Genomic DNA, 12,902 nt, shown 5'->3' with positions numbered 1-12,902 from the left:
TCACTAGACCATCAACGACAAAACTTGGACAAATTTTTTTCCTATAATACTGCTGATCTTATTCAATGTTTAGATGTTTGTTTGGATACTACCAAAAATAATTACTGTTTTGATAAACCTAAAAAAAATTCAGGGTTTGTGCTAGTGTTGTCTGACTGATCTTTTCTGTGTGTAGTTTCAGTTTATGAAGTTGCAGTGCGGGAGCCGAATTTTATTTATTTTGTAAAGACAGTTTTTTGGCTATATATAGACTAATAGGTCTTGCTTTATTTTCACCTGATGTCAAGGCTACTATGGCGTTGTCAAGCACCTAAAATAGACTTAAGTCTGGAGGTGCAGGCTGTGCAGTTTAATTCTTAGAATGGTCAGAGATGATTCATTGTAAAGAGCTAAAAAAGCTTATCCGCATTAAGCTCTTTCTTGTTTTACGTGTGGACGTAGCCTTAATGCTTTGTCTGCTAGATCCACCTGACAGGAGCACAGAGTGAAACGCTTAAATGTTGATCACCTTGTTACTGGTATTTCTTTACAGTTATACACCTTAAAATATGTTGAGAGTTTATTGATTGACTCATAGCCCGTTACGAATATCAGTGGTAACATTCTTCCATTCTTGCTGCTGTTCTCTGTACCACCAGATCATGGATGGACCTGGAGAGAACGACCCAGACCTTGTCCCTGCCTCCCACCCTCGGTTTTGCGAGGCCATCAAGACGGACCCAGCAGGTTACACCGCTCTGTTCACCAGAACATTCCAGAACAAAACCTTCCACGTGTACCGGGTCAAGAAGAAACGCAAGAAAAGTGCCAAGACTTTGTCAGAGCCCGGTGCGACTCAATAGAAGGAGCCGGGCTGTAAGAAAACCCCCGTCAGAGAGGAGAGAGACGGAGGAGAAGAAGAGATAAAAAGCACTGAATCCTTGCTGTTCTTCTGTCTCCTCTCTGCACAGTGCCCAGCTGTGATCATGCCCATTATTTTTTAACACACGGCTCTGTGAACTGTGGTGATGGAGCGGTGAGCCAGTTCAAGCTTGGGGCTGCTTTGTTTTAGTTAGAGGAGTGTGGGAGCATCTGTAGAGAGTCCTGCTTTGGGTTGATTCTGCCTCCACCCGTCCACCTGCTCTCCTCCCAGCTCTCACCGGCACAGATAAAGAGACAGAAACAATTGCGACCAGGCAGAGTCTGGAACAACTAACCACTAATGATTTAGTGTCATATGAAGTCATCATTGCCATGTCCACACAGGGCTTCATGAAAGTAGGATGAAAGTCAATGCTCCTGTACTTCTGAGTTATTAGAATGTTTGGTTTGGGGTTCAAAAGCATCGACATCCAACATCAGATAAGAACCCTTTATAATTTGTTATCACGTTTATTTTGTTTAGGTTAACTATAAATATTTGACAATGAAATACTCGACTCATACTGATGATCAGAGCATGTTTCTGGATATGCAGTCTATTACAGATCTTCTTTACCAGTTGAAATATGAGGAGAAAATCTAAGAATTGCCAAAGGATTTTGTTGATCTCATCAAATATGTTCAAGGAGTTTGAGCTGGATCCCCGATGGAGCTCACTATAGGAACCCAACCGTCTTTAACAGTTTTTCTGTTATGAAAGTTCAAGTTCGAGCCACTGCAGTGATGGAAATTCATTCTGCCAGTTAGTGAAATTGCTGTATTTGCAAAGTTTGGATCAAAACTGAAGCAATGGGCTCTTTCTAATTATCCCAATATTAGACAATAAAACTAAAGAACTAGTGTAGTGATTTGAGAAATAATCTGAGTGTTAAGGCGTGGTCACACCAGAAAGTGATGTAAAAGCATTTTGTTCTAAAACTTTGTTACTTTCGTAACTACTCAAATGGCTTCTTTGTGAGCTAGCATAGCTTAATGAGCTAACGTCTAACACATTAGCTAGCTAAGAGTTGCTAGCATTAGACAGTCACAATACCTTCTCTTGACTGACAATTGACCCCAGATATTACATTTCATTCAATAAAGAGTTGTATTCAAGACAAAACAAGCAAACTGCCTACGTAGCCAGGTGGCTTATAGGACAATACAATAGTAACCACGTTTGTAGTATTACTAATGCTTGTTGAGTTTTTATTGACAGAGGAGACCATTTTGGACCCTATGGCTCTGCCTTCCCACAAAAGCCATCTTGATGAATTAATTGTATTCTAAAGGTTCTGGTTTGTCTCTGTGATTTAATCCAGGGCATTTTTAGGTCTCAACATTTGTGTTAATTTAAAAGTGCAAATTTTACTCTTGACATTGGATACAACAATAATTACCCAACTCAAGGTCCACTTACTAGACGGGCTTTCAGACATGCAGTGGGCAACGCAAATGTCCGAGCCAGTTGCTGTTTTAGTTTGAGTACAAACTAAGGGAAATTTCCAGATGAGCCCATTTGAGAACATAGCAGGAGATTCTCCAGGGGATTCACTGTGAGCGAGCGGGCATGTGGAAGTTTCTAACACGCCACATGATGAGAAACTAAAAAAAATAACAAAGAGAATACAAACATCTCCGGGTGAAAAAGTGGAGCCATAGATGTAGAAGACAGCGACAGAGATGTCACCTTGAAAAGACTTTGAGATTCGAGTCGCTGTCGCTGTAAACAAAAACACTCGATCTCCACAGCAGAATTAAGATGCATTCCCCTCATCTCAACACCTGAACCTGGGTTGTGAACGTGCCTGAGCTGAGAACGTCCTGCTGTGTTGTTCATGTGTGAACTTTTCCTGGCGTTGAACCTGACTCTGTACTGTGTTGTCAAACTACTATCTCTTTGGTCACAGATCAGACACAATGACACGCTTATTCCAGTATTTTCTGAATTTGGGTTCTTTTTGTAAAAGGAAGAGCACATTGCTTGAGCACATTTGACTCTGCAGTGATGGATGTTCTAAATTACCCCGAATAACAAGACAGAAATCATTTTGTTAGTTTCGATTCTGGCCTGGGTGGAAACAGGTTCCCCCCGGCTGCCTAAATGTGTTTCTGCTGTAAAAACGGAGGTCAAAACTGGTACCAAGTGATATTTGTGACAGTGTTGTTGTTGTTGTGATTGCCGTCATGTGTTTCTTTCCTGTTTTTCTCCTGCAGGCTCTGTGATTCTCATCAGCAGCAGCCACAACCTTTTCCCTCTCTGTGTTCTCTCTCTCTGTCTCACACACACAGAGACACAATCACACATGAATAATGTAAGTGGCGAGGAAATTGCAGCAGGCTAACAACGACGCTGATTCCTCTGCCGCAATCCAAAATAGTTTGTGAGGGAGAGAAAGGGGAGAGGGGCCAACACTTGCATATCAAACTCCGGCTTTGTGGTTAGAGAGGGAAGAGGGGGGGAGGAGAGTGGAGGCTAGAGAAAAGGCTCATGTTTAAACAGCAGCAGACGAGGGATGAGGAAGTGCATCAGAACACGGACTCGCAATGATCTCAACCTCTCCCTGGTTTTTCTTCTTCTTCTCTCAAATGAAAGGGAGCGGAGGGAAGGTGATTGAATGCCTGGTCGATAATTATTGATCGGCCACTTGATGTCGCCTGCTACATCGGGCTGTTATGTGGGAATGACACACACACACACACACACACACACACACACATACACCTTCCTTCCTCCCTCTCTCTCATCTCAGCCAGCCTATATTTGTACACTTGTTAATAAGGACCTGTGTCTTTGATACTCCACACCTTCGCAGACGCACGCACCCCCCCGCTGAGCTGTTGTGGGGCTTTTCGTAACGTGTTCGTTAGCCCGCGCAGCCGCATCGTAATGCATACAAATCAGATCAGTGTACGAAACCGCGGCGCTTGCCCCCCCCCCCCCCCCTCGCCTTCATACTGGATGTTAAATTTAGATGTCTGATTGCTTTATTTGAACGAAGTGATTCCATTATGTTTGCCTAATAAGAGTGTACTAATGTAATTTTTTTCCAGCATTGTTAATTTCCATACATATTGGGATTAGTAGTTCATTCGGAGACGTGCTGTCTGCCTATGGTGTCCGTAATGAAAATGAGATGAAGAAAGCCATTAAGTTGTGTGCACATAGAATTTAGTGTCGTTGTAAAAGAACAATTACATGTTGCTGAATCAAATGCAGCCACTTGAATTCTGTCTGTTTGTCTCAGAAATGAACCATTTTAGAGAAAGAAGGCGAGAGTAGGTTCTTTCTGTTATCACAGGTCAGAGTTGGTTTTGCACATGTGTCACCGTAACAGTATTTGGTTGGTGGTTTTAATGTGTTTGTGTTATTATCACAAGCAGAAGGAACAACTGAGACTGATACATTTCTCATTTGCCAAACATGTCATTCATCTCATTAGCTGGGTTTATATACTGCTCAGATTGAAATGTTGATGAAAGTAAAAAAAGAGGATTTATATTTCTGACCAGCTGCAGTTCTGCTGCATGTGCCATCCTTAGACGAGTTATTTCCTCAGAGCATCGATACAGAGGCTTCTCACTGAGTCTGTGCCATTTGAAAACATTGCAACTATTTGTGAATGTGACATTTCCACAGGGAGTGTGAGGGTTTTCATAGCGTGTGTGTTGACAGATCACTTATCCTGTGCTCACACTGGTACTCCAGAAGTGACAGACAGGAAACTGTTGCACCTTGTGACCCTGGACATTATCATCTTGAGCACAGGCACTGATACGGTCTGAATGGAAACAGATGACTTCTGGGTTTAAATTTAAAAAATGGTATCTTTGGTATGTTTGTGAGTGCCTTTGGCTATTTACTCAATTTTGATCTGCTTTTTTCTTTTTTTTTTTACTTCACTTAACTCATGTTGTATAGCTGAGTTTTCTACTGGAGGACATTTTCCATATCAAACATCAAACACACTAGTGAATGTTTACAACCCAAACAAAACTGTTTTCGTGCCAAGCAAAGTTCTGGTGGAAGTGATATGTAAGATAACCTGAGTTTTTCAATGCCAGTGGTAGTTATTAGACACATCAATGTTCAATGGCAGTATGATCAATAAAAGTATTTCTTTTTCAGTATGTTTGGTCAGAACCTTCATTTCTCCTTCTCTTTACAGATGCAGTCATGATGCAGCACAGTCACTGGTGCAAATAAAAGAATTTATTGAGGAAAGAAAATGATCAAAGCAAATACAAAACACTTACATAACTGTCCAAAGCTCATCACCATCATGATGATAAGAAAGATATGTCCGGTTAGATTCTTTTCATTTTGTCTTAGAAGCTGCACATTTTAAACTTATGGTGCTTTTCTTGGCAAACAGCGATAATTGTAACTGATCTATCTCTGTATTTACAAATGAGGTAAAAACATTAACTATGTTCACAACAGGTCTGCACCCAGACACAACATTTAAGAAGCTGCTTTATGGTACAAATGAATGGAGATGGGAATTGAGCTGCTGCTCTGCACAGCTGCAGAGAGGAGGAAGTGAGGCATGACGCATCTTCATCCCCCACCACTCTGTGGCTCAGCCTCACTCTACAGGAGAATAATAAACATCCCTAGGAAATACCTACTCTCTGTTAAAAAGAAAAGAAGCCTGTGTCTCACTATCAGGTGTCATCCCACAGTGTGCTGCACACTCGCCCGACAGCAAAGTCTCTTATTTCCAAAATCCACATTGTTGCCGTGGCTTTCCAGAAAACAGCACGTTTCTGGAAAGCAACAGTCTAGGAATCAACTGTGGACTTTTTTTATCTTCTTGAAAGTACCCGCATCCCTTTGGTTTTTTCCCCCAAGTGTGACAGCAAGCCATCAGCTCCTATTAGGCTTAGTGGCCTGACGTGTTTTCACACATTCCTACCCTTTAAATGCTCCCTGCCAACAGGCTCGGCTCTGCCAATGTGAAGACGAGTGAAACAAAAAGAGCACGATGAAGGTGCTGCTGCTGCTTCCAGCAGATCAGACCACCTGAAATGCCAGGAGAAGCCAGGTTAGCTTTTTTTTATTTGTATTTTTATTTTTTTAGGGATGCTTGCTTGAAGAAAGGGGGATGAGGGGGTGGGCTGTGGGGCTGAGGACTCGGGTATTTATGCCATTTGCTGTGCAACAAACCGTTCCTGCAGAAAACCACTTCTCCCAGCATCTGTCCCCTCTCTACAGCTCCCTGTGGAGCCACTGAGCTCCATGGTGCACTAGTGGCACATCTCACCACAGAGCCAGGCACTTGTTAAGATGATTCTTCCCTTCCTCCCTCGCTCATTCACTCTCTGATTCAACCCTCTACCCTGTAATCATCTCTCTTATCAAAGGTGAAAAGAACAGGTCCTTCTCCGCTCTCCCCCTTCCCTGCTTTATTACGGTTCTCTGCCTCTTTTTTTGTCCTTTTTCTTAATGTTTCCACAACAGCAGGAAGTCCCTTCTTGGTGATGTTGAGAGGGTTGAAAAACAAGATCCATCACCCTGATGTTAAGACGAGCGCAGACCGGAGGAACGCTTGCCACTGTCCTCACAGCTCGGAGAGTAATTGCAGTGTTATTTCTCTGCAATTTTCTCACTCCAATTCCCCACAATCACGATTATGACAAACTTTCAGCCTGGTGAAAGTGAATGTGAATTTAGCAAGGGACAATGCATAAGAGTGTGTTCGAAATGTGAATGGCACAGGTATCACAGGTCAGAACTATGTATAATCGTTACACATTAAATCATCCTTTTCCAACCATTTGTGATTATTGAGTAGACACCTTGGAAAGCCATTTGTCGTTGTTTGTATTCTACCGAGCAAGCGTCTGCGAAGATAGAACCCCATTTGGTCTGCCTGATGAAGAGTGTGCATGGAGCAGCGCAACAGAGCAAGCGTTTCCTCCCTCCTGTGGTCCGCACGTCCAGTCCCATGTCTTTGTTATAAAGCTGTTTGAATTTTGGTGCACCCTCCCCTGGGTGCGGAAGAACGAGCAGCGGAGGAGCGCCAACGAGAAAAGGAAATCAAATGAACACGAGGGTGCAGTAGTAAGTAGAAAGCTTGATGTCTTACAACCCACGGAGCTTTGAAACTTGAAACACCCAACCAATACAGAATTACTCAACTCAGCGAAAGACACATTACCAAAAAAAACAAAATCACCTCTTAACCCAGTGACGGCTGAAGCACTTTGTCTCATACAAACATTGATAGAAGCTGTGTACAGCCAGGCAGTGAGAACACCATGTGTCCAATATATAGTGAAAATCCAAACTGTATCATAAGGGCTACTCAGAATGATCCCACTCATTTCCACTGCTTCATCATGTAACAGTGCAGTGGGGAATATACTGTCCTCTCTTTATTTACAAAGATTCAATTCAGCAACAAGGTGCTAAAAAATACATTTTATGTAAAACTCGGCCAACATGTTTTTAGTGTCGCATTTTAATCCAGAGCAGCTCACAATGTTAGAGTTAGAAAACAGAGGAAATTGGGTTTTTTAATCGATTTTTTTTCCGACAGCGAAGCTAAGCTCCGTCAGGGTGAATGTTCGTGGTGGAGGGTCGTGTTCCGAAGCCTCTAACCTGACTGGCAGGTTTGATAAAGTCTGCCCCTACAAAATTGTTGTCCAAGGTGGAGGGAGCACATAGCGACAGGCTGTTTTCAGAGGGACACTTGCATCTGTCCGTTAAGCCACCGCGTTGATGGACAGGCCTCATCATCCAGTAAATACAACACCTTCCATATAAGTTGTCTGCAAGTGCTGGGAGTCTCTCTGTCACTCAGCCTCTCGCTGATTTTCCGCCTCGGTCACCGCCAAGTGTCAGCTAATTGATTGTTTCAGGCGGGCCGGTTCTCAAGGTCCTCTCAGTTGTGGTCGTGTGCGCCCGAACTCAGAGGTCGCTGGCCTCCGCGCGCTCATACAAGGCCCGCAGCTTCTCGAAGCGAGGCCCCCACTCCCCGAGAGTCTCCTCTCTCCTCGCCTCCCCTCCTCCGTCCCCCCCACTGCTCCCGTCCAGCCCCGCCGAGCTGAAGGAGCTGAGGGACCCGGCGGGCGAGCCCCCTCCCTCGGTGGAGAAGACCTGCAGGGAGTCGAAAGGCCCAGTGTCTGGATGCTGGTCAGCATCGCGGATGATCTCGCACAGGTAGCGAGCCAGGTCCTGGCTGGAGAAAGACAGGGAGCGGCGCGCCAGCTGGGAGGGCCGGGCCTGGCCCTGGGCCGGGAGCCGGGCGGGGGGGACGTCTCTGCGGAGGCTGGTGGTGGTGGTGGCGCTGCTGGAGGAGGTGGAGGCTGCTGAGGGGGGCAGGGTGCTGGAGCTGGCTGTCCGGCTGAGGGAGTCCAGCGGCTGGGTGGAGGGAGGGGCCGGGGGCGCCTGGTGGAGCAAGTGGTGGTGATGGTGGGGAGGAGGAGGGTGGTGCAGGGCTCTGGAGCGGCAGTACTGGACGGACTGGGCCGGGCTCGGCTGGAGGGACTTCTGCAGCTCGGCCATGTCATAGGCATTCTGGACACTCAAAGGAACACATGCAAAAAGCAGAGGAAGAATCCCAGTTAGCACATAAGCTGTGAAGGAGAGGAAGACTGAATGTTGTGGGTGGAAAGGCAGTAACAAAATGAAATGTGGCAGTGAGAGAGAAGGAATGAAAAGAGAGGTGAAAAAACAATCAGCTCTCCACATTACTTTCACTGTGAACGTTTCAGCTGTTTAAGTTTCAAATCTATCTCCACTTACTGTCTCACAGAATTATCATACATCCTAGTAGACTGAATGTGTATGTGTGTGTGTGTGTGTGTGTGTGTGTGTGTGTGTGTGTGTGTGTGTGTGTGTGTGTGTGTGTGTGTGTGTGTGTGTGTGTGTGTGAGGCAGAGGATATAAAACATATGATGGAGGGGATTAAGACAGGTGATGAAGGGCGTCTCTCTCTTTCCATCCATTCCTCATACACTGGGGTATACTATTAGCAGCCGTTAAGCCCAATTCCTGCTCCTGCGTTGAAGCTACATGCACGTAACCTATCAACCTAACCTGCGCATGGGGCCGAGGAATTTTGGTTGGCTGAAGGTGTGTGTGTGAGTCACTGCAATTACACCTCTGAGCCACTAGTGGTGGTACAGTTTCTAAACTGGTGTTGAGTGTCTTCCGGTTTCTGGTCCGCTTATTTACTACTTCTCTGGTGTCTCTGTTTAATTCAGAGTAATGGCGAGTGGTACTTAGCTGATCGTGTCGGACTAGTAGCTGATAGATGTTGAAGAGCAATTCGTTTTTTTTAAAAAACTGCAACGAAGAAAAGAAGAACGTCGTCCGGGTTTGTTCGTTCAACTCGATACAGAAGCGATGCAACCAAGTGGACCCATCACAGCGTTTGATTTCTACATCGCCTCAGGAATTGGGCTTAACACTCACACCCACTGTATCCAGTCTCTTGAGCGCTAATGTGATTTCACCAAAACTGTAACCAAGGCAGCAGAGATGAAAAAGAAGAAGAAAAAAAACTGAAAAACAGGGGGATGTGGGAGGAGGAGGAAGAGACGATACTCACAGAGGAGGTATGGGTCGCTTTGTAAAACTGATTATGTGATGAGTGGAAAGTGCTGTTTTTATTCCTCAAGAGAGCTTTCAAACAGGACCCTTGAGAATTAACTACAGCATCTGCTCTGCTATAGGGAATCAGTGTGTGTGTGTGTGTGTGTGTGTGTGTGTGTGTGTGTGTGTGTGTGAGTGTGAGTGTGTGAGTGTGTGTGTGTGTGTGTGTGTGTGTGTGTGTGTGTGTGTGTGATGACTGCAGGTGATTTAAAGTACTGGGAACAAGACCTTGAGGGCTTTTGGATACCAGTTGTGATAACAACCTGTGTGTGATGGTATTTTTTCCAATTCTGTCTGTGTGTATGTGTGTGCGTGTGTGTGTGAGAGTTCAAGTGTGTGTTAACAGCACATATGTGTGTGTGGCCATGTCTGTTTGTTTCGATCAAAGCCTCAATATTATACAAGCGCTTGAGGACTGTTGAGTACTTGTGGGTTACAGTGGCTGTTTGATTTTGCGTGGGCCTAATTAAAACGCTAGGGTGCGCACACACACAAACACACACACACAAACACACACACAAAGTAAATCCACTGCATGCTCTGCTATGTTAGTATACCCAATATAATCAAAACCGATAGAAGCCTTACGAATTGTGTCGTTCAAAAATAAATCACCTTCAGGCAAGCGCAGGTATAAAAGCGTTTTTAACCTTTGTGTCGTGTTCGTTTCTCCCCCCTTACTTTGGTGCTCCCGGTCAAATTTGACCGGCCTGTTTTAACTGCCCTTACATTAACACAAAAACCATTGATCGTCACCAAATTGTATTTAACTCCCTTTTAACCTGTAAACAATGTCTCAGACTACTGGTTACATGAATAACTGCAGTGAATAGACACAGAAATTGAAAGTTGTATTCCAAAATCCCCTCTTGTTCTGCCTCCTCTGTCCTGGGGGGATGAATACCAGAGCAAGTTGCCATCCTTGGACTGGAATGTCACCTCAGGTGTGTCTTCCACAGGGGCCTCTTCCCCAGGTGCCTCTTCCTCAGAGGCCTCTTCCTCGCCATATGTTGACTGTTCGGTCTCATGATGGTCTGGATCAAAATCAGGATCGTTGTCTTCTATTTCTGAAACATCCTCCTCTATTTCTGGTTCAACTCCAATCCCGTCTTCATCAGTTTGAAAAAAAAGGTCAAGAGCCTCTCTGACAGAAAAACGTCTGATCGGGCGCCGACTCATTGTGTTCAGAGTAAAATAAGAGCAATGCACAAGCAAGCTATATATAGGGGATCTGTGAGAAGATATCATACGTTTTGTATCGAAAGTGTGGTTCACGTGGGGGGATGGACACATTAGCCCAGGAAAGAGCCAGGTTCCCATAACAAACACCTAATTGGTAACTTTGAAGTGTTACACGTTTAGTCTGGAAGGTGTGGTTCACGTAGGGGGACAGGCACATAAGCACGGGAAAGAGAGGACACATGGTCAGTCTGAAAGGGGTTCACGTGGGGTGGAGTGTGTGTGTGTGTGTGTGCGTGCGTGCGTGTGTGTGTGTGTGTGTAGGTGTGTGTGTGTGCGTGTAGGTGTGTTTGAGTGTGTGTGTGTGTGTGTGTGTGTAGGTGTGTTTGTGTGTGCGTGTGCTGATGGTGGTGGATTTGTGGTTGTGTACTATCTGATGAATGAACACAATCTAGGGTCACCCATTCATTTCCTATGGTGGTCATTTTTGACCGGGAACACCACAGGTGTTACAAAGTTGACTAAACAACTCAAAATTCAATGAAAGTAGTGATCAGCAATTGTAAATGTTCAAATGCCTAGTGTGGAGGATATCATAAGCCCTTGAGACAATAAAATGTAAAAGACAATATTTATGATTGATCGAAATGGAAATCGGTCAGATTTGACCCGAACACGACACAAAGGTTAATAGTGAGAACACGTGTGTGAGTGTGCGTGTGGGGGGGGGGGGGGGGGGGGTTGTACCTGATCTTCCTCCCCGCCTCCCTCCTCGTCATAGTTGAGGACATTCTCTCGGATGTCCTCCCACCCGTCATGGTGCGCTGAGACGTGGTAAACACCCTCCTTCAGCCCTTTGTAGCTCCTCCAGCGGGTGTAGAGGAAGATGCCCAGCAGCAGCACTGTGGTTGGGACAGACAGTAGCGGAGGTTTAATCAGTGCAAGGCATTAGCAGTACATATTAAATTCAATTCAATTAAAATATTCTTCAGCCAATTAAGGCATGGCCACAGAGAGAGTTGCTATTTAATGAAGTAGGCCTTGAGCATCATTTGCAGACAAAAAATGAGAGATAACATGTGCTAATTTGTCTTGGTTTCATCTGATAACGATGCGCTGGAGCCTTTCCAACAAATCTTGAATCTATCGGGGGCGGGGGACAGCTGCACTTGACCCCTCAAAACATTGTCATATACCAACAACCCCTCACGCTTCTGCCCACTGTGTCTAGTGACACCATAGCGGAGCAAAATTGTTGAGGATCGTCAAAGCAATTGGCCAAATGATGCTAACAGACTGTTCTTCAGATCTGATTTAATGGGATGATACCGTGAAAATCACGCATATCCAGGGAAGATGACGGATGTAATCCTGCTTAACATTTAGTGTCATTACAGAAACGTTTCGGACCATAAGCAATTGATTCATTTTAGATACATATCAGTCTAATATTCACCAAACTGATATTATAATTCTGATTCACAGCCTCAGACCTTCGCACCATTATCTGATATTTATAACACTGTGATTACATGACAGACCTTGTAGGCAGCGAAGAACTTTTAGATCTTGACACTGTTGACAGTGTTTGGTTCTAAATTCAATACGCTGCAAAGATGCTGCACAGGTCAGGGGAGGCACCGTCAATTAATGGCCCGACCTTTCACGAGAGCTACTTACGTTCACATTACTGACAGCTTTAAAATCTGAATTATTCTCATGACACATTACTCTAACATTGCAAGAGGTATGGATGCTAATTAAAAATGTGTACAAGAGAGAAAATAAGTGGAGAAGCTTATGAAAAGCTTTTGATTTGTGGGTTTATAGCAGACAGTGAGCAGCAGATACAGACTTCATCCCACTGGCATGTTTTTTCCCACTCAAGCTTTGCTCTGACCTTTTCACATGAACAATAAATCCTGTGTCTTGTCTCCCATCTCCTCTTGCCTTAGTCGACACTTCACAATTCAGTAGCCTTTAATAACCTGCTTCATACACACACACACACACACACACACACACACACACACACACACACACACACACACACACACACACACACACACACACACACACACACACACACACACACACACACACACACACACACATATATATAACCCTGTGCCATTATTTGGCCACTGCTTTACAAAAAGTCTCAAAAGGACAAACCTAGAGATTCTTTGGATAAACTTTCGCTACTTTAAGTTGAATC

At 44.6% G+C, this 12,902-nt stretch overlaps 2 protein-coding genes across 2 annotated transcripts in view; one reads left to right on the top strand and one right to left on the bottom strand.

Annotated features, from left to right (window-relative positions):
- The window catches only part of dpy19l3 (dpy-19 like C-mannosyltransferase 3), a 48,849-nt gene extending 48,007 nt beyond the window's left edge, over window positions 1-842 (top strand). The window contains 2 exon segments of the mRNA XM_061068816.1: window positions 320-333; window positions 639-842. Of these exon segments, the coding sequence (XP_060924799.1) occupies window positions 320-333; window positions 639-842 (218 nt within the window).
- Window positions 843-7,816: 6,974 nt separating this feature from the next.
- Window positions 7,817-12,902, bottom strand: part of si:ch211-186j3.6 (neural-cadherin) — a 295,947-nt gene continuing 290,861 nt past the window's right edge. Inside the window, exons 36-37 of the mRNA XM_061068864.1 lie at window positions 11,432-11,586; window positions 7,817-8,425 (exon numbers count right to left, since the gene is read on the bottom strand). Of these exons, the coding sequence (XP_060924847.1) occupies window positions 7,817-8,425; window positions 11,432-11,586 (764 nt within the window). The remainder of the gene's footprint in view (window positions 8,426-11,431; window positions 11,587-12,902) is intronic.

This window comes from Limanda limanda, chromosome 3 (genome assembly GCF_963576545.1).
Source record: "Limanda limanda chromosome 3, fLimLim1.1, whole genome shotgun sequence".
Taxonomy (NCBI): Eukaryota; Metazoa; Chordata; class Actinopteri; order Pleuronectiformes; family Pleuronectidae; genus Limanda; species Limanda limanda.
The sequence above is the reverse complement of the archived record's forward strand: the minus strand, read 5'-3'. Positions and strand labels throughout refer to the sequence as shown.